We start from the raw sequence: 19,502 nt of genomic DNA on the forward strand, positions 1-19,502 counted from the left end.
TGCACCAGAGGTCTTTTCCATAGGTCTGGTGATGGGACTGGAAATCTGTGTTCCTAGTGATTTCTAAATCATTCTAAAGTGTAGTTAGGCTTGGGAAGCAGTAGACTGATTCAACTCTAACATTCTGGGAACCTGGTTGGTCTTCTTTCCTCTTTCTGTTCTTACGGGAAGTCACTATTTCAAGGTGGAACTAAGGCCCCAGAATTTTCCTCTGCTTGATGGGATACATGATAACTCTTGACTTTTCCGCCTGGGGCAGAAACCTGGAGGTCTGTGTTTTAGTCATGGTTGTTCCCCCATGTGACCTTTGGCAAGTCCCTTCTCTTCCTTGGGCCTCAGTTCCTGTATCTGTAAAGGGAGAACGTACACCGGCTCATCTCTTTGGGCACTCCGGACTCCTACCAGGAATGCTGGGAGGCTGGAATCACAGAATGACACTTACGGGCACTGACCCCTCCATCACGCTGTCAGGACCCGTGATGGTTGCAGAGTCCTTTGGTGAAGGCAGCCCAGTGGGTTTACCCTTCTGGGCTGAGCCCATAGGGACACTTCTCATTGCTGCTTGGGCGGGTGGGGGTTGCAAGCATTGGCCTGGTTTGAATCCTGGCCTACTGTGTGGAATGGGCAGAGAGGAGTTTTAAAACTGGAACGTGAAGAAGTGTTCAGTGCTGGAAGGCAGCACCCCAAGAGGAGAAATCATGATATTTTAATGTTTGAAGTATCATTAGAGATCATCTAGCCCAGGGATCGTCAGCCTTGACACTGTTGAAATTTGGGGCCAGATCATTCATTCTTTGCCATCCTGTGCATTGTGGGATGGTCAGCAGCATCCTTGGCCTGTAGCCACTAGATATCAATAACACCCCTGACACTTGTGACACCCCAAAACATCTCTAGACGTTGCCAAATATTCGTAGGAGGCAAAATGGCCCCTGGTTAAGAACCTCCGATCTAGCTCAATGCCCTGGTTTTACCGAGAGGGGAGGTGATTATGATGTTTAGGAGCAAAGCCAGGCCAGAGGCCCGGGTGGCTGACTCGCAGCCCAGGACTCTTCCCCTGACTCTGGTGCAGCCCTGGAGGGTGGCCTGTGTCATCTGTCTCAGTGACCAGCTCTCAGCTTGGTGGTTCTTCTCTTAGTGGTAGCAGGGGGCTGCAGGAGTAGGACATACCTTGTGAATTCTGTTTTCTGACACTTCTCTTCCAGCTCCTCACCCCATCCCGTGTCCAACCATCTTCTTGAGGTTTCCAGGCCAACTCCTCCTACCCCTGCAGTGGCCACAGCAGGGTCCCCTCTCCCTCTCTGCCTCCCTTCCTCTTTGGGATTAAAATCCTCTTTTTTTTTTGAGACGGAGTCTTGCTGTGTCGCCCAGGCTGGAGTGCAGTGGCCGGATCTCAGCTCACTGCAAGCTCCGCCTCCCGGGTTTACGCCATTCTCCTGCCTCAGCCTCCAAAGTAGCTGGGACTACAGGTGCTCGCCACCTCGCCCAGCTAGGTTTTTGTATTTTTTAGTAGAGATGGGGTTTCACCGTGTTAGCCAGGATGGTCTCGATCTTCTGACCTCATGATCCTCCCGTCTCGGCCTCCCAAAGTGCTGGGATTAAAATCCTCTTATGAAAATAATTTTTTGTTAAGTTTTAAGAAAGGAGTAAAATTGGGAGAGAAGCACTGCTTGGATTAGCTGTACTTCCTTTAAGTAGTATTTAGGAAGCTACAAGTTAGGTCGAGGCAGCTCGAGGCAGACATTGGAATTCAATTAAAGCCAACGAGTTGGGCCTGTGACCCCCATTTTCAAGGTAATTGCTTCTCCAGCTCCGAGTGAATGCAGCCATCGCCCTGTCATTAAGCAGGCAGCCGTCTAATCGCTGCGCCTGACAGAGCCTCACAAGGCAGGAATTACGGACAGCCGAGGCGTGCTCGCACTGGGGAGCCGTGCTTGACTGCACTCCAGCGAAGGAGGCCGCTAATCTAGTCAGGGCGTTCTTTATCTCCTCCTCGAGGAGAGCAGAGAGCGAGCCTGCAGCTGAGCTGCCTCTGGGAAGCGAGGTGAAGAAGGATAACAGGGGATGCAGAGCCACCGGCTGAGCAAAAGGGCAGGCATCCTGGCCCCAGCAGGAAAGGGCAGGAGAAAGAGGGTCCCAGGAGGCTCTTGGCAGCTTCCAGTGGCTACCCCCACTGCACTGTTGGATTTGCTGCTCCGGAAGGAGACACAGCCTGGCACCCTGGTCTTGGACTTAGAGGAGGGCTTTGGGCAAGTCGCTTTGTTCCTCCAAGCCTCAGTTCTTCCATCTGCCCTACTTGTTTAGTGGCTTTCTTGCTCATAGACTTGAAAGATTCTGAGGTCGTGGCTCAGCTCAACTCAAAGAGAAATCAGATGCCTCTGGCATGGGCAGGGAGGTATCCAGTGGCGTATTTATCATGAGGATTAGAGTATTCCTGGGGTCTTCCTTCCTGGTGAGAAAGGGCAGGATCCAAGGTCAGGGTGGTGTGTGTGAAAAGGGGAAGGAAAAGCAGATACAGGGAACTGGGCTCTCGAGCCAAGCCTACCTACTCCCTGCTGGACCACAGGGAACTCAGGTGTCCACCGAGGGAAAAAAGGAAGAAGACTGTCTCTCTTCTAGCTGGGGCCTGGCAAGACTTGGTTACAGTAGCCCTGTTTCTTTTACATGCTTCTTGGATAAAATTAACAGGAGGGGCTTTAGAACGACAAGATTCCTGAGCGCAAGGAGGGAAATTTGACCCTTGGTCAGCAACTTGCAGAAGGCAGCATCTGTCTTTCCCAAGCAGATTTAAGACCCTGTAAGCTGATGTATCACCCATTTCTGGAACCCTCTTTTTAAAATTGCTGTATCATGGCCCAAGGTCTTTGGACTGGAAAGTGGAGGAGGTCTCATCTGCTTACCCACTGACAATTTGGTCTTCATTCCCTTGGAAATTAACAGTAGGGGAGATGTCACAGAGCACTGACTTGATTTTTTTTTTAAGTGGGAGGGAGGGGAGGAAGAGGGAGGTTGTAGCTAGTCACAGAATACACAGGGTATTTTGAAGCCATACCTAAGGTTCTTGCATTCACTCCAAGATGTGGATGAGCTGCATTCAATTGACTGAATTTTGTATGAGGGAAAGGATGGCCAAGAGAATGTGCCTTAGGATCCGTCTTTCAGCCAGGCAGCTGTGGTGGAGGGAGGTAATGCCGAATTTGAGTCTGGGCTCTGGTTGCTGCTGGCTTCATGGAGCTGTTCAGCCTCCCGAGCCTGTTCGCTATCTCTGAAGTGGGGATCACAAGGGTTGTTGTGAACACTAAAAGCTATTACTAACCCCAGAAGCTCAATGCGCACGGAGCTATGGTGCCCACTGAGTGATGTGAAAGAGAAGGAGCAGTCGGAGGCCGGAGCTGTTCTCGCTGTCATTGGAGAGCAGGAAGTGTTCATTTTATGCAGTTGGGACTCGGTCTTTGCCTCCTCTGGTGGGAGCCCTTGGCATGTCTTGGCTCTGGAAATGCTTAGACAACTTCACTAAGTTCAACCCAAATTGTGAACCTGAGAAACGCAGCATTAAGTTACCTAGCGAAGGCCTAAGGCGTGATGTGCATAATCCAGTTACACATACTCTGCAAGCAAGATCTTCCCTTCAACCTCTCCTGGAAGTGACCGCACCTTCTGAGCCAGGCCACAGGCGCTTATCACTTGTGTGGAGTACATGTTCGTTGTCCTGTTTATGCTCTGGCAGGAAATGTTCAAGGAGAGAAAAGTGAACGCCCATGCATGGGCTTGGTTCCAGGCTCCTAGCCCCTTTGGGGTTAGGGGTGCAAGAGGGAATTATTGACTTCCTTTGATATTGTGGATGGAGAAGTTCCCATATTGGAAGGAATGGTATAAGCTGGAGACAGGCGTTCTCTGATGGTGGAATTGATTCCATTTCTCTGCCATGGGGAAAGCTACCCAGTTGCAAACAGTATCAGCCTCCCACTCAGACATCACTGTGTTTGAGCACATTGTGCTCTGAAGCCAACAGACGTGTTGCAGGGGATAGGAATACAGCCTGAGGATAGCTGTGCCCGCCCGCCTGCAGAGGTGCTGAGCTGTGATAAGGACGGGGGTCAGGTGGGGCGTTGCCTGCTGGCCCCTAGACCTGTCAGGGAAAAATCCTCGTTTCACTTTCTGTTGTACCCAAGATTGTTGTTAGCAGACCCTCCGTCTGACAAGCCCTGGCATCTGCTCTCGCACTGAGGAAGGAGCCTTGGAGTTTGGCTCTCCTGTCCCTGCTTCCCAGAGTCTGCTGGGCCAGTCCTCGCTGTGCCTTCAAACCACCCCAAGGAGACCTCGAGGGAGTTTCTGGCTCTTTGCAGCAGGTTGCTCTTGCACTCGGAAATGAGGAACACTTCAGTTTTGCATGGGAGATTCCTTTTCTCTTTTGCAAAGAGGACGCTCTTACCTGACAACACTAAGGCAGAAAACCAGCCTCTCAGCCTGGGAAGCTTAACAGCTTTGAAAGCCACTGCCTGCCAAACAGCCGCTGCTGCCTTTGTTCCAAGTTTCTGACGTTGGTTCTCTGGTTCATGTTTTGGGCAAGCAGGACACCTCATGACCCCATTGATTCTTCCTGTCCCAACTAACTGTTCTGGCTGCATCTAATTGGCCTTGGAGGGAAGGCGTGGAGCTGAGAGGCGGTTGGCACCTGTGGACACCATTTCTCAGCCTCTTCATATACCTTTTCCAAAATTTTCACTAATTTACCTAGAAGACATGTACTAAGCAAACATGCTAGGCACTGTTGGAGGTGCTGGGATGGAGAAGACACAGTTTCTGTTTCTGGAACTCACAGGTTGCCAAGCAGTGCAGAAAGGCAAAAGAAACAGTTTTCACCTGGGATCTGTCCATTTGCTAAGACTGAGCACCTACTCCATTTTTACCTGTAATTACACATGTGATCCTTGCACAACACAGAGAGGTCGGCTGACTTGTCCAAGGACTCATAGCTGATAAAGGGTAGAGCTGGAAGTCCACCTTATTCTGCCTGGCTCCATTGTCTGAGCTGTTAGAGCTTGTACAACAGAGAAATCCATTCTGACCTGAGGTGGGAGAGCATCCAGAGGAGACAGCCTTTGAACTGGGCAATGCTGAGCCTAGAGGGTTGGGTAGGAGAAGAGACCTTTCCTGGTAAGATAAGAGTCAGGGTGCGTGGAGCTGTTCAACTCCATCTTTCCTTGGGTACAAATGTTCAATGCACATTTTCTCTAGAAACAGACTTGTTCGTGAAAGGAGTTAGCTGTGTCTACAGGCGGCAAAGCTACTTCTTTGAAGCCTTCCTTCCCCTCCTCTTCCTTGTCTCTTCCTCGAGGGATCTTATTGGCTCTGCACTATAAAATGCGGATTAAATACCTCAGCCCTTGCTTTCTGGGATTTTACTAAATAGTTACCACCAGCAGAATTAACAGGCCTACTAACAATCGGTCTAAACAAAGGGGCCCTACTGGAGACTCACTTTAAAACCAGGTATCCAAATAAAGTTGTATTGTCCAACCACACCAGGGAATACTAGGTAGCCATTAAAAAGATCAAGAAAATTTCTTCAGAACATTCCTAAATTAAAATCAAGCTGTATAGCAGTATGGTTCACAAGAGTCCATTTCTGTATAAATACATTTGAAATGTGTAGATTTTCATAAATAAAAACCTAGGCAGATTTAATAGTAGAATCTTCCGAGGGTAGGATTGAAGGGTAATGAAAAAAACTTTTTAATGTCTACTTATTTTTAGTACTTTCTTAAAATGAGCATGTATTAGTTTTGTAATAAGATACAAAAAATTACATTTTCTTAAAAAAGAAACAGTGGAGGAGCTCAGAGTAAGCTCCCATCCTAGAGGAGCTGGAGTTTCTTAGCTGGGAGGGGTTGGATCTCTGCATTGGACTCTGTGATGCTGGCTCCAGAGGCCCCATAGCTTAGTGTCAGCCATAGTGTCTCAGTGCAGATGTGGGGTCAGACCACCCTGGGACTGTTCACATGAACTGCCTAGCAACAGACATCACAGAAGTGCTCTGACAGCTTTGAGCGACGGCTGCAGTGCCAGCCTTTCACCCAGAACTGACAAAGGGAACCCTGGCAAAAGCCATGGCTACTGTGGCTGCCATGAACTTTGGGATGAGGCCAGGTGGGCAGTTTGCAGCTTAGCTGGGGGAGAGTGGGGCCCTTTATCCATAACCTGAAATACTTACTGCCTCCTCCTGCCGGAGCCGTGGGCCTTCGCTGTGTTCTGTTATCTGTTCGCAGTTACCAGAAAACCATCTCATATTGACAGGCGAGCTCCCTTAGTAAGTTGTGAGATCTGGAAGCTTCTCAGATCTATTCTTTATGGCACTCTCCACCAACCCCTCTTGCTTTGGGGATCTTGTTAGGAACGAACATTCTTAGGATGAGGGGTGGCGGTTGACAGATTTACTAGTGGTAGATTTGGCCAATTACTAGCTACCTACTCCAGCCTCCTAAGCATCTATTAAATGGGCACAACCCCTCCCTTGCCAGGTGGTTAGAAGGTGCCCAGGCATTCATTCAGGCATCCAGTAAGTGTTAGTTTTCTTCTCTTGCACAAGTTGAGAAGAAAGATGTGTGCATAGGTGAATACCAGTAGTGGAGAAGAAGTTGGGTGTGGTGAAGGGAGAGGAAAGAGAAGCCCCTGAGGCTAGTGTTGAGTAGGGAAGCTGGGCCTCTGGAGCCAGGGCAGCCGAGTCCTTGACTGGGGAGGAGACAGAGAGAATTGCGTTGTTGTTGTTGATAATACTGACTTGCTGCATGGCAAGTTTTTAGAAGGGTTCAGGAATCCATTTAAAACTCTTTGTAAATGTTAGCTGCTGCCATGAGGCTTAGTAGCTGTGTGCCGTGAGCTGCTGCAAACATTATCTTACAATAATCCTCTGGGGTCTGCTGCTTTCCCCCTTTACAGATGAGGAAATTTGAGGTCCAAGGCTTGAGGTAACCTGTCCCAGGCCACAGCTAGGAAGTGCCAGAGCTGGGATTCCGATCCTGGTCTGTCTAGTTCCAAAGCCTCCACTCTTCCAGTTACCCCATTCTCCACTGATGTCCGGTGACGTTAGCTCTCATTCCACTGGCCTCCAGCTCATCTGGCTCTGGGGCCTTTGCTGTGATGACCTGTCCTGCCCCTGCTCTGTAAGGCAGGCTTGGAGTTCCTAAGAAATAAGGAGACTTCCCCAGAGTCCAGCCTCAGGGTAGGAGATGCCGGCAGCTAATGCTGAAGGCATGTATGCATGAGCAAACACTGCCAGGGCTGTGAGCTTAAAAATGGATCCGTCTCTACTCAGAGGGAACCCCATGCCCTGTGGTTTTTTGATGCATGCATTATTTATCTCAGGCTTGGAAACAAATGTTGAGAAATTATTCCTGAAACTGGGGTACAACGGGTTGGGGGGTGCTTGAAGACATAAATCTTTACATTGCAGTCTATTAACAGACTTCCTTCAGCGAGACATTCATGTGGACTGAGCTGGGGGCAAAGGTTTTGGGGGTGCTACCTCCTACCACCCACCCAATGAAGGAGCAAGAAGAATGGGAAGAGCCACTCCCTCCCTCCCTCCTGAGGTGGCCACGCCTCCCCTGCCCTCCCCAGCTCAGCTGTACTCACCACCAACTTCATTGCAGCAGCAGCAGCTCCAGGCGCAGCACCTCTCCCATGCCACACACGGCCCCCCGGTCCAGTTGCCACCCCACCCGTCAGGTCTCCAGCCTCCAGGAATACCCCCAGTGACAGGGAGCAGCTCCGGGCTGCTGGCATTGGGTGCCCTGGGCAGCCAGGCCCATCTGACGGTGAAGGATGAGAAGAACCACCATGAACTCGATCACAGAGGTGCGGCTGGGCTGGGGCAGAGGGTGGGGTGGGGTGGGGCAAGGCTGGGCATGGGCACTCATAGGCCTCACAGTGAGTGGACCCAGCAAGTGCTGTCGCCCTAGGACCAGGAGTTACCAAGGATTTGGAGCCATCTGTTGAATACTTGGTGCATGGAAGCCAGCGCCATCTGCATCCCATGCACCTTTTCCTAATCCTTGGTGTAGACCTGGTATTTCCTGTCCTGAAAACCCTGTCTGTTCATCTGGAGCTCCCTCCCATCTTCCTACAACACCTATGCCTGGCCTTCAGGGGCCAGCCCCAGTCCACCCCTTCAGGATGCCTTCCTGGTCAGATTAGGGGCCTTTTTCAAGTTCTCATAAGAGTTTAAGAGTTGGGATGCAAAGCTAAGTCCTTGTTACTGTTCTCTTATATTCTACCCCTGGAAAATGTCTTGTGCTTACCATGATCATTAGTTCCCTAGGACAGGGGCCAAGTTCTTGGGTGTTTTCCTTAAATCTACATCTCACCAATGCAGAAACTTGGGAAAGGTGCACAGTCAGTGCTCAGGTAAAGGTTTGTTAGCTGGCTGCCTGTAAGTGGGAGTAGTGTACACCCCAGCAAGAGATCACATTGACTTGGAGTCAGAACTTGTTCCCTGACCCTCTGTGAGCCCTTACCATGAGGACCCAGGAAGCTGCACCGAACGTGGCCTCAAGAGTGGTTCATTGGATCAGAAAAGAGAAACGCCTGGCTCCCTGGGAGGCTCTTTTCAAAAACTGGTGCCAAATGCACTCTGCCCTTAGATACGGTATTTACCAGGGCAGGTAGCCAACACCTTCTGAGCACTGGGGACCTGGAATGTCACCATCCTGCCTTGGCCCAGGCCACAGGGTGGTAGCCGGTCCCGAGAACTGGAGGCTACATTTTTTTGTCTCACAGTGGGATGGTCCTTTTGGCAGAGGAAGAGGGACCTCTCCACGGCAGATAGGAGAACTGGGGAGCTAGTGCTTAGCTGGGAAAATTATCAGAGGCTTCAGCTTTTAGGGGTATCCTGAAAAAGAATCAGAGAATGGTGTTAATTTCAAAAACAAAATTAAAGAAACCACTCCTAAATTCCTTTTTTTTTTTTTTTTTTTTTACAATAAAGTTCTTAACTCCCAGGTCCTGCTGGTATTTTGTATGGCATGATCCTTCCCAAGCTTGTGGTCTTAAGACCTCTAGTCTGCTAAAGAGTAAACTTGGTGCCCTTTGGCATGACAGGAAGAACTGGCTCAAAGGCCTCCCTTCCCCACCCTGGGGACTGGAGGGGTGGGGGCAGCACTGGAATTTGGGTGGCGAATTTCCAAACCAAGAAATGCCACCTAATGGCCCTACCTTGGCTGATCCACAGAGACAGCGATCCAGGCCTTCTGCCCATTTAAAAACCAGTGCACTAGCAAATCACAAAAGCCAGCTGAACTTAGACTGACCTTTTTCCTTTCTTTTTTGTGTTTTTGTCTTGGGGTGCCTGACCTTCCTCCTGTCCTGGCCTTCCTTCCCCAAAGAGAGAGAATCCAGTGCGGTAAGTGTTGGCACTCTGGAACCCAGAGGGGTGTTTGGGTGCTGGGAGGAGGTAGGACTTGGGGCTCCCAGAATCATGGGCCTGAGACCAGTCAGTTGGTGTCCAAAGCTGGCTTCCGGGTTCCCGGTTCTGCTCTGTGTGTTGAAACTGGGGGTTTTGTTGTTTGTTTACTCTTGCCGAGCTAGGAGACCTGGCTTCAGTGCTGATGTCTTAGTCCAGAGCCAGTGGCGGTAGTGGCAGGGTGAGGGGTAGTTACTGTAAGAAAATGGGAGCTGCTGTCGTCACCTGTTGAGAGTGACCTTCAGTTGTGGAAGCCCTTCATCTCTCCAGGCTTTAGGTCTGCCATTTGTCAAATGAAGAGCTTGGGCAAAATGAGCTCTAACTCCCTTTCTTATGAGAGGTGATACTCTGAGAGGTCAGCTGACCAGCCCTGGGTCTTCCATTGCAAGGGGCTTTGTAGAGTCTCTGGGCTAAACCCAGGTCTAAGGACCGAAGTGTCCCATGTTGAGGGCCAAGGTTCTTACCCACCCCCCAGCTAGGGTGCCTCTGTATCATCTTGCATCCACCTCATTCCCTTCAAACGCCTACAGTTTCTCCCTGCTCTGGGCTTTCACTCGATTTAAGAAAGTGCTAGCAAGCGAGCATTAAGGCCAGGCCGCCTGCGTGTCTGCCAGCTCTGAAATTTGTTGTAAATCTTTCTGATCACACTGAGGCTCCGAGGTTCTGTTTCAAGTGAATAAGCCTTCTGAATAAGCGCAGTGGAGTCTGGATAAAAAAAATCCTCCAGCGATTAGCAAAGCTATTTTATTCCTCATCGCCGTCCTTGTATCTGGGGCCATCTAATCTGTTAGGATGGCTTTGGTTATTACCTCGTGTTAAGTAGGACTTGGAAGGTCAGGCAGTTAACTAACCATCTAGACAGCAGCTTCCTTGGGCAGCTCTCTCCAGTCCAACCCTCCTTCCCTTCCTGGCCCTCCCCCAACCCAGGCTGACTTTTAAACCTCCCATTGACAGTGAGGCTGGCGTCGCCTCTTACCCTGCCTATATGCTTAGAAATCCAGGACCACATTTGGACTGAGGAATGGCTAGGTACCTAAAAGAGGAGTCATTGAAGCTGAAAATCCATGTTCACTGCCTCCGTACTGATCCTCTAACAGTGGCATTTTTGGAGAGGCAGTTTGCTTAGATAGAAGGAGGACTGGATTGGACATTTTAAGGCTGAGGTCTGGTCCCAGCTTTATGAGACCCTGCGTAGTTCTCTTGGCCTCTCAGAGCCTCAGTTTCCTTATCTATACCATGGGAATAATTCCTGCTTGGCCACCCTCTCAGCTTTGTTTAGGAAGACCCATGATAACTTGACTGAGGATCCAGATTACCTGGCTAGCAGGGACCCACGGCAGTGGAACTGGAGGGGGAGTGGGAAGGCCAGCACTCTCTAAAGAGCATGAGTCTTTACCTCATCCTCATCCCTATTGGCTTCTGGCTTTGTGCCTCATCTGTGAAAGTTTTCTGCTAAAAGACCCTCTCTGGGAACCCCCAAGAACTGGGCTCTTTACCATGCTTACTGAGGTTCAGGCATGGCACACATGGGCCACAGGAAACTCCAGTGGGAATGAATCAAGATGCTGGGCAGAGGCAGCAGTGGGCAGCTGAGGGCTGAGGCTGTGCGCATGGCATGTGGTGTGGTGATGGTGTCAGGGGCGGTGTAGACTGAAATAATCAGGCTTTGGAAACCAGGTTGTCAACAGATGAGGCCTACGGCAGGAAGGGCAAGGCTGTGTCAGAGTGGGAGGGGGGATGGGGGACGGGCTGGAAGCTGTCCCAGAGGGGTTAGTCTGGAGTCCAATTAGAGGTAGCTTCATTCATATTTCCTTGCCTAGCCGAAGCAATAAAAAATACTTAGTTTTTTGGCCGCCTGCCAGCCAGAGGCGGGCTGGATCGATGCCGCTAAATGCCTGACATGACTCTCCGGTAGCGGCGAGGGTTTTCAGCCTGACTGCATGAGAAGAAAGAGCTCGCTGTTCTCCCGAGCCGAGCACCGGGTCGCAAGGAGAAACACGAGCAGCCGCTCGCCCCCTCCCCTGCCCGCCCGCCCGCAAGGGGCAGCCAGTGCGAGGGGCTGGAAGCATTTCTGCTTAGCACAGGGTGGCCGCCACCGTCAGAGGAAATGAAATGAAATGACGGTGATTTTTCTGCCGGCGATTGCAGCAGCTAATTGAATTGCGGCTGTGCGCGCATCGCTGCCGCTCCTGCACGGCTGTGGGGAAGGTTGAGCTGCAGTTCCATTATAACCTCCATTTTTTCTTCAAGGCTTGATAACTCTGCCATTTTAATTTGCTTCAGGCAGAAACTTGGCAGGGAAGGGCTGCCCAGAAACCGGCTTAGGAAAGGAAATTAAGTTCTGAGGCTGGTTGCCGCACTGTTCCCACCGAATACTGCCCAGCTCTGTTCCCTCCAAGTGGCCCTTGCCCCTGAGCCACCCTTGGCCTCTGAGAAAGTGGAGAAGAGAAGTGAAGCCTCATTCCACTTGGCTTCTGATGCTCTTCTCTTCTGAACAGATGTCCCTCTGTGTCTCCATGTGACCTCCTGTGTTGCATGGGGACTGGAACCCGGGATGGCCTGTCCTTTTCTTCCAGCTCCATCATAACTGGACCATAGCTGCCTTGGAGGGCAGGGATTGTGTCTCGTTCTTTCTGCCACTCCTGGCCTGCAGCACCAGACCTGACCCAGGGCAGCTGCTTGGAAATTGGTGGGTGGGTGAAGGTAAAGGTTGGGCTCTTAGGAAGGAGTAAACCTCAGCAATATTGTAGAGGGGCATTGGTCCTGATGTTATTCTTTGGACACAGAGGTTTGCTGGCAGGTGCCTTGCCAGTAGCACTTCCCTCCCTGCTCCCCAGCTCGGTGGTAACAGCCACATGGTGATTTCTGACCACTATCAACCCCCAGGACTGCTCCGTCATCTTCCCTCTTCCCAGGCCTCCCATCCCAAAGGCTTCTCATCCTCATTTGCTTTGTAGTTGAGGGAGAACTCATGAAAATTTGAGGTTCCCTTTGTGCCACCTTCTGCTAGGGGAGCTTGGACACATTCACCAACCTCTCGGGGTCTCCCCTTGGTAATGGCTACAGAGGCGGTGACTGTCCCTGCCCTTGTGCCTTTTCCTGTCTCTGTCAGAGGGGAAGGCTTCATGACGTGGCATTTTTGTTTTTTCACAACCCTGGTGTTTCTCCAGAGTTGCTGACGGCCTTGCTGTGGAGGCGGGGTGTTCACACCGAATGCTCGGCTGCTCATCTCCACTGGGAAGTTGGTGGCTGCCTGACACCCTCCTTCCCTATCAATCTTCCCATTCCTGTCGGGCTCAGCAAATGAAGTATTGCTCATGGCCCCCGCCTGTCAGCTCAGATCCGTCTTACAAGACTCAGTGCAAATTCCACTTACCCCTCCTTTGAGCAAATGAGTGCGGCAGGCTCGAGATGGGTGGTGAACGAGACCCAGGTGACCCTCGCCCTCACGGAGTGTAGTCTCACAGGCCAGAAGGCAGACAGCTCACTGCAAGGTTAATTATTTAATAGCAGTGCAGAGCTGCAAAAGAGAATTGGGGGTGCTCCCAGGGCATCTGCCCAGGAACTCAGTCTGGGGAGTGGGGAAGGCTTCCCTGGCAAGGCTCTGATGGAGCCACAATCTGCAGGGCAGAGAGGAGTTTAGCTTCTCTTCCCTCCTCTGACCTCCCTGTCACCTGCACTTAGCAGTGTGTGGATGTGGGAGTTGTTACATACAGCAGAAAGTTTTAACCCCAAACCCTCTTCTTCCTTCCAGAATAACTCTGTGTCACCCTCGGAAAGCCTCCGGGCCAGTGAAAAGCACCGGGGCTCTGCGGACTACAGCATGGAAGCCAAGAAGCGGAAGGCGGAGGAGAAGGACAGCTTGAGCCGATATGTATGTCTGAGGGGCCATGGCACCACTGGGGTTTCTGTTGGGTAGGGCAGGGGGTGTCTGCAGGGCCCAAGCTGTGGCCAGGGTCCTCTTATGGCTGGCAGTGAGTCAGAGAAGCACAGGTGGCAATAGGTGGCCCCATTGAGGGCAGGGTGGGGAGGGGGCTAGGGTGAAGTTCACACACTGTGAGCGTGTGAGCCACTCTAGGGCGAAGGTGGACAGGGAGGTCATCCTGGCCTTCATGGGGTCTCTTCCCACAGATGGGCCAACAACCCCATGCTGCTGTCACGGTGCTGCCAGAATCCCACTTGGCTCTAAGGAGCTGCTCCCGACGCCCCGCAAAATGTGGACCCTACAGTCCTCTCAGTCGGCCCCAGGCATGCACTCACTTGGCCACCCAGTCATGTCTTTTATTAGCCTTTTAATGGGATGCCCCCGGCACATGAGACACTAGTGGAAGCATGGCTGTTGTGTTTCCCCTGTGCCAGGCTGTGCAGGGCTGAGAGCTGGGACAGAGGGAAGGGGAGGATATGATGCAGGGCCTCCACAGTCTTGCACCCAGCCCTCTTCAGCTACATGGCTGCTGTGTGGCTTTGGGCACATTGCACACCCAAAGGGCACTCAGCTGTGTTTCTGGGAGAGAAGGCAAGTCACTATCCCACGCAGAGCGGGGGGATTGACCAGGTGAGAGCAGCACACTGACTGTGAAGGGTGGTGAATGTAAAACCAGCTGGGAAGAAGCTTCTGGCTTCAGAGAGAAGCAGAAAGGCAGGCTGTGGGGGCAGGGGCTTAGAACTGTTATGATGGGGTGGGTGTCAGTGTGGCTGCCCAGTGGGCACAGGAGTGGAGTAACCTAGGGGCTGGGCTAGGGGACAGCCTCACAGGGAGACCGTGTTGAGCTGGAGTGGAGCCTGCGGAAGGGCAGGGCTGGAGTAGAAAGCATGGACTTTGGAGTTTGGCCTGGCGTCAGGTCCTGGCCAGTAGAAGGATAGGGTGGTTTGGGCCCAGTCGGGTGGGGAAAGTGTGGCCTCTTACCATTTGGCTTCTCCCTTGGCTGCAGGACAGTGATGGGGACAAAAGTGATGATCTGGTGGTGGATGTTTCCAATGAGGTATGGGCAGGCCTGGTCACAAGGGGGCTCTTGGTTTGAGATGGTTTGGGATTATTCCTCCCCAGGGTGGGATCTCTTCTGTCTGTTCTAATATTGCTGGCAGACTGAGCAGGGAGACAAGGCCTCCAGTCTTGGGGTCTCCGGGTCAAGAGGAGCAGGGCAGGGCTTTGCTGCATGGTGTCCAGGCATTTATGGGCCCGGAGGGCCTCCTGCAATGCGTCTCCAGAGAGACACCCCCAAAGATCCCAGATAGGGGCCATCTTCTATTCCCCGTGAGTGATCCTCCATCCCCCCAGGGGCTCAGCCTCAGGGGCCTGAGGAGGAGGAGCTGGAGAGCATCTACACTTGGCCAAACCCAGGCAGGCTGATTGAAGTCCTGAACTTGTGTTTGACATTGGGCAGATCACACTTCCACCCTCCCCAGGCCTCAGTTGGACCAGATGGTTAAGAGTTAGTTTCCCCTCACTGTGGGACCCCCAGCTTTGAGCCAAGCTCTTCTTCCCACACCCATGCCCTCTCCCTTCCCACTCCCAGAGCAGGGAAGCCTCAAGGCTGGCTGTTGCTTTCAGTGCGTCTCTGCATCACTTGTGTTTTCAGGACCCCGCAACGCCCCGGGTCAGCCCGGCACACTCCCCTCCTGAAAATGGGCTGGACAAGGCCCGTAGCCTGAAAAAGGATGCCCCCACCAGCCCCGCCTCGGTGGCCTCCTCCAGTAGCACACCTTCCTCCAAGACCAAAGACCTTGGTCATGTATGTGGGGTCTGGGTGGAAGGGAATGGAAAGGGAGCGGCAGGGACCAGAGCTGGGGTGGCGCCAATTGGCGGGCAGAGGGGTGGAGTAGAAGAAGCTGGATGGGTGATTGGCCCAGGTTTACCTCCTGTGCCTGCTGGGCCTGGGCTAATGAGTTAACATTTTCTGAGCCTTGGTTGCTACATCTGTAAAATAGGAGTGATCACCCCAGTCCCTGCCAAACAAGGTTGGGTAAGGATTGAGAGGCTGTTCGGCAGAAGCTTCCTACAGGGCTGGCTCTGGGCTTCATGTTGGGACTGGCACCAGTTGTGCCTGGCTCCTAGGAGAATGGAAGCCTCATGGCCTCCCTTGTTGTGCATCTCCCCTCTTCAGAACGACAAATCCTCTACCCCTGGGCTCAAGTCCAACACACCAACCCCAAGGAACGACGCCCCAACTCCAGGCACCAGCACGACCCCAGGGCTCAGGTCGATGCCGGGTAAACCTCCAGGCATGGACCCGATAGGTATAATGGGTAGGCACCATGGGCTGGGTTGATCTGATTGGGGGGAGGGGGTCTGCCCCTGGCCAGGGCAGGAGTCACACACACCCATGGGATAGAGCACAGGCAGTGTCTCCCAGGGCCTGCCCTTGGGGACTTCACGGTCAGATTTGAGGAGGAGGTGACACCAGGGTTTCTGGGGCCCCTGCTGGGCCAGACATATGAAAACAGCATCAGACAGGTCAGGGCTCCCAAGATCTGTTCCCACCCCTATCATTAGTCCAATGAGGCTCTATGCAAGCCCATTTGGACCTCCATATCCTGCTCTGTAAAAACAGGTGGGTGCATCTGCCAAGCTCTAAGTTTCTTTGGCTCTGAAGGCAGGGATCCCAGTTGGGTGGGTTCAGTCTGAGAGGACTGCCTGGAGCAGGCAGCTTAAGAATGCAGGGAGGGTTGTTGCTGGGTGAGGTGGCCGTGGCCATGTCCCAATCACCCTTAGGCCCACCTCCCTGATGCTCACCCCCTCGCAGCCTCGGCTCTGCGCACGCCCATCTCCATCACCAGCTCCTATGCAGCGCCCTTCGCCATGATGAGCCACCATGAGATGAACGGCTCCCTCACCAGTCCTGGCGCCTACGCCAGCCTGCACAACATCCCACCCCAGATGAGTGCCGCCGCCGCTGCTGCAGCCGCTGCTTACGGCCGATCGCCAATGGTGAGCTTTGGAGCTGTACGTAGACCTTTTGGCTCCTTTCTTGGGGACTGGGCGCGGTGTGGGGAGCTGGGGGGGGTTGGAAGGGTGCTCTCCACATGCCAAAGGGGGCCTGGGGGCCCCTCAGGGTCTCGAGGCCAGGCAGCTGACCCTGTAGGGAGAACGTATATCGGAAACAATTGAGACTTAGCTGGAAGGGCACACGCTTTGGGGCCAGCAGACCTGGGTTCCATCCCCCACTGGCCTATGAACTGCCCTGTGACCTCACGCAAGGCAGCCTCCCTTTCAGTCTGCGAAACGAGGCTGACACCTGCCTTTCCCAGCTCTGGGGGGTGGGAATCCCAGGGCGAGTCAGGTGATGTTCATGGAGTAGGGGTCTCATAGATGGGACTGGTTGTTACAAGACTTTCTGTTGTGGTGAATGAATAATAAGAGTTAGGGGCCTGGCACGGTGGCTCAGTAATCCTAGTACTTTGGGAGGCCAAGGCGGGTGGATCACCTGAGGTCAGGAGATCGAGACTAGCCTGGCCAGCCAACATGGTGAAAGCCTATCTCTACTAAAAATACAAAAATTGGCTGGGTGTGGTGGCAGGCGCTACTCGGGAGGTAGAGGCAGAAGAATCCCTTGAACCCGGGAGGTGGAGGTTGCAGTGAGCCAAGATTGCGCCACTGTATTCCAGCTTGGGCGACAGAGCAAGACTGCATCTCAAAAAATAAAAAGAAAAAGAAGAGTAGTTAGGGTTGGCGGAGAGATGGGCCCTTTTTTAGGAGACAGTTTTCCTTTTTACCTCCTGGACCTTGGGTGGCCTCCTCTCCACTGGCAGGCCCACTAGGACCACAGGAGAGGAAAGAAGTAGGGCAGGGCCAGCTCTGCCTTGCAGAACAGGGAGGATGCTGGTTCAGAGTGGGGTCTACACACTGTCACCCGCTCCCTGCCACGGGCCTTCCTGGGCCTGTGTCTCCTCTGAATCAATGGGCTCTGCTCTGCTCAGCTTGTCTCTTGGGTTATAAAGTGGCAGAGCCATGCAGGTAGGACCCCGGGGTGGGTGGTGGAGGAGGCAGGGGTGGGGGTGTGTGGCAACACGGCTGATGGAGGGCTGTCTTGCCTTGCTTTACAGGTTGGTTTTGACCCTCACCCCCCGATGCGGGCCACAGGCCTGCCCTCAAGCCTGGCCTCCATTCCTGGAGGAAAACCGTAAGCTTTGGCTATACTTACTGCATGCTTTGTAGGGTGGGCAGGAGAGAGCACTCTACCCCCCACTTCTAACAACACACGTCATCCCCAGAGTTTGCCCTGGTGCATGTCCCTTTGGAAAGGTATCTGTCCCTCTGGAGGCACCGAGGCCTGGTTGCAACCCCAGAAAACTATAGGCAAGCCATGCTTCTCAGCACCCACAGAAGCTCCCTCCAACAGAGGAGCCATGGGGTTAGCTAAGTACATGGCCACTGGGCTGGGAGAGAAGGAACACTCCTCACCGAGTCACCTGGAGCTGTGGTGGGCCTTGCCAACTCCTTTGGGCTCTACCTGCTGGGAAGGCCCCAGTGCCGCTGGTAGCAGGCCCTTCCCTGTCAGCAGTGCTTTCCTCCCCTGGAGGGCACACTCTCCCCGGCCCTTCACTTCCTCGGGTTGCTAGGAAACTGAAAGATTGAGCCTACAGATAATGCGGAGACACTGCCTGACACAGTCCTCTAATTGTCCACGAGAATCCAGATGCTGACTGAGAGGGTGCCCACCAGAGCCTGAAACAGCAGGCAGGCCAGGCTGGCTCCCACCGACTCTGACACGGACTTTCCCATTTGCTATTGGAGGGGCAAGCAGATCCCTTCCCTAATACCGCCGGCTCCTAAAGCAAGAGGTGGCATTTCAGCCATGCCCTTTCCAGGGTTGGCATGTTGGGGGAATGTATGGATCGTGGGAAAGGGCATTCCAGGACATCTGTGGGTTTCTGGTCTGATTTGGAGCAAGGATATATAACCGGCTGTAAAAATCAAAGCTGGTCTGTTAAGCACTCTCCACCCTGGTGGAGCCCTCCCAGTACATGGGGTTACTGGATTCGAAAGGTTTCAGAGCAGAGGGGCCTGGAGGCAGGGCAGCCAGTCGGGGGCGGTGCAGGTGACCTGGGCCAGGCCTGTGGGAACTCTGAGGGGCTGGGGTGGATGGCAGCAGTGACGGTTCTCACCTTTTCAGAGCGTACTCATTCCATGTGAGCGCTGATGGGCAGATGCAGCCCGTGCCCTTCCCCCACGACGCCCTGGCAGGCCCCGGCATCCCGAGGCACGCCCGGCAGATTAACACGCTCAGCCACGGGGAGGTGGTGTGTGCCGTGACCATCAGCAACCCCACGAGGCACGTCTACACAGGTGGCAAGGGCTGCGTGAAGATCTGGGACATCAGCCAGCCAGGCAGCAAGAGCCCCATCTCCCAGCTGGACTGCCTGGTGAGGATCCCAGGGCCGCTGCGCCTCCTCCAGCTGGTGTAGGAGGATGGGGCAGCCTGGGCCACAGGGGAGAGCCTCAGGGCCCGGCTCAGCATCGTATGGGCTGAGCAACTTTAGGCAAGCTGACTAACCTCTCTGAGCCCCAGTTGTACCTTCTGTGTGTGGGGCTGATACTGACCTCCTGGTATTCATGAAAGATCAAAGGCTTGTGAATTTGAGGAATGGGGACAGCCAGGCAGCTGCTGGGTATAGGGGAGGCTGTAAGCAGGGCTGGTGAGGGTGCTCCGTATTGCTGGACAGGACTCTCCTGGTGCCCACGAGGGGAAGTAGGCAGCACTCAGCCCTGCCCCTTCTCCCTCCAGAACAGGGACAATTACATCCGCTCCTGCAAGCTGCTTCCTGACGGGCGCACGCTCATCGTGGGCGGCGAGGCCAGCACGCTCACCATCTGGGACCTGGCCTCGCCCACGCCCCGCATCAAGGCCGAGCTGACATCCTCGGCTCCCGCCTGTTATGCCCTGGCCATCAGCCCTGATGCCAAAGTCTGCTTCTCCTGCTGCAGCGACGGGAACATAGCTGTCTGGGACCTGCACAACCAGACCCTGGTCAGGTGAGCCGGCAGGAGGGAGCATTAGTGCCCTGTCCTGGGGAAGTTTTTACCCATCCTGCCTGGTCTTGT

The 19,502-nt window shown here is 53.4% G+C and overlaps 1 protein-coding gene across 18 annotated transcripts in view; it reads left to right on the forward strand.

Annotated features, from left to right (window-relative positions):
• Positions 1 to 19,502, forward strand: part of TLE3 (TLE family member 3, transcriptional corepressor) — a 50,280-nt gene that overhangs the window by 24,263 nt on the left and 6,515 nt on the right. For 2 of the 18 annotated variants that reach the window (XM_030929794.1, XM_030929798.1), the window contains exons 7-17: positions 7,653 to 7,857; positions 9,384 to 9,400; positions 13,215 to 13,334; positions 13,592 to 13,708; positions 14,392 to 14,442; positions 15,040 to 15,192; positions 15,565 to 15,706; positions 16,204 to 16,403; positions 17,504 to 17,580; positions 18,574 to 18,823; positions 19,186 to 19,433. In XM_030929794.1, coding sequence (XP_030785654.1) covers positions 7,653 to 7,857; positions 9,384 to 9,400; positions 13,215 to 13,334; positions 13,592 to 13,708; positions 14,392 to 14,442; positions 15,040 to 15,192; positions 15,565 to 15,706; positions 16,204 to 16,403; positions 17,504 to 17,580; positions 18,574 to 18,823; positions 19,186 to 19,433 — 1,580 coding nt within the window. The remainder of the gene's footprint in view (positions 1 to 7,652; positions 7,858 to 9,383; positions 9,401 to 13,214; positions 13,335 to 13,591; positions 13,709 to 14,391; positions 14,443 to 15,039; positions 15,193 to 15,564; positions 15,707 to 16,203; positions 16,404 to 17,503; positions 17,581 to 18,573; positions 18,824 to 19,185; positions 19,434 to 19,502) is intronic. The other 16 variants (XM_030929795.1, XM_030929799.1, XM_010363650.2 and 13 more) reach the window with 12 other exon arrangements.

The sequence above is a fragment of the Rhinopithecus roxellana genome, chromosome 5 (genome assembly GCF_007565055.1).
Source record: "Rhinopithecus roxellana isolate Shanxi Qingling chromosome 5, ASM756505v1, whole genome shotgun sequence".
Lineage (NCBI taxonomy): Eukaryota > Metazoa > Chordata > Mammalia > Primates > Cercopithecidae > Rhinopithecus > Rhinopithecus roxellana.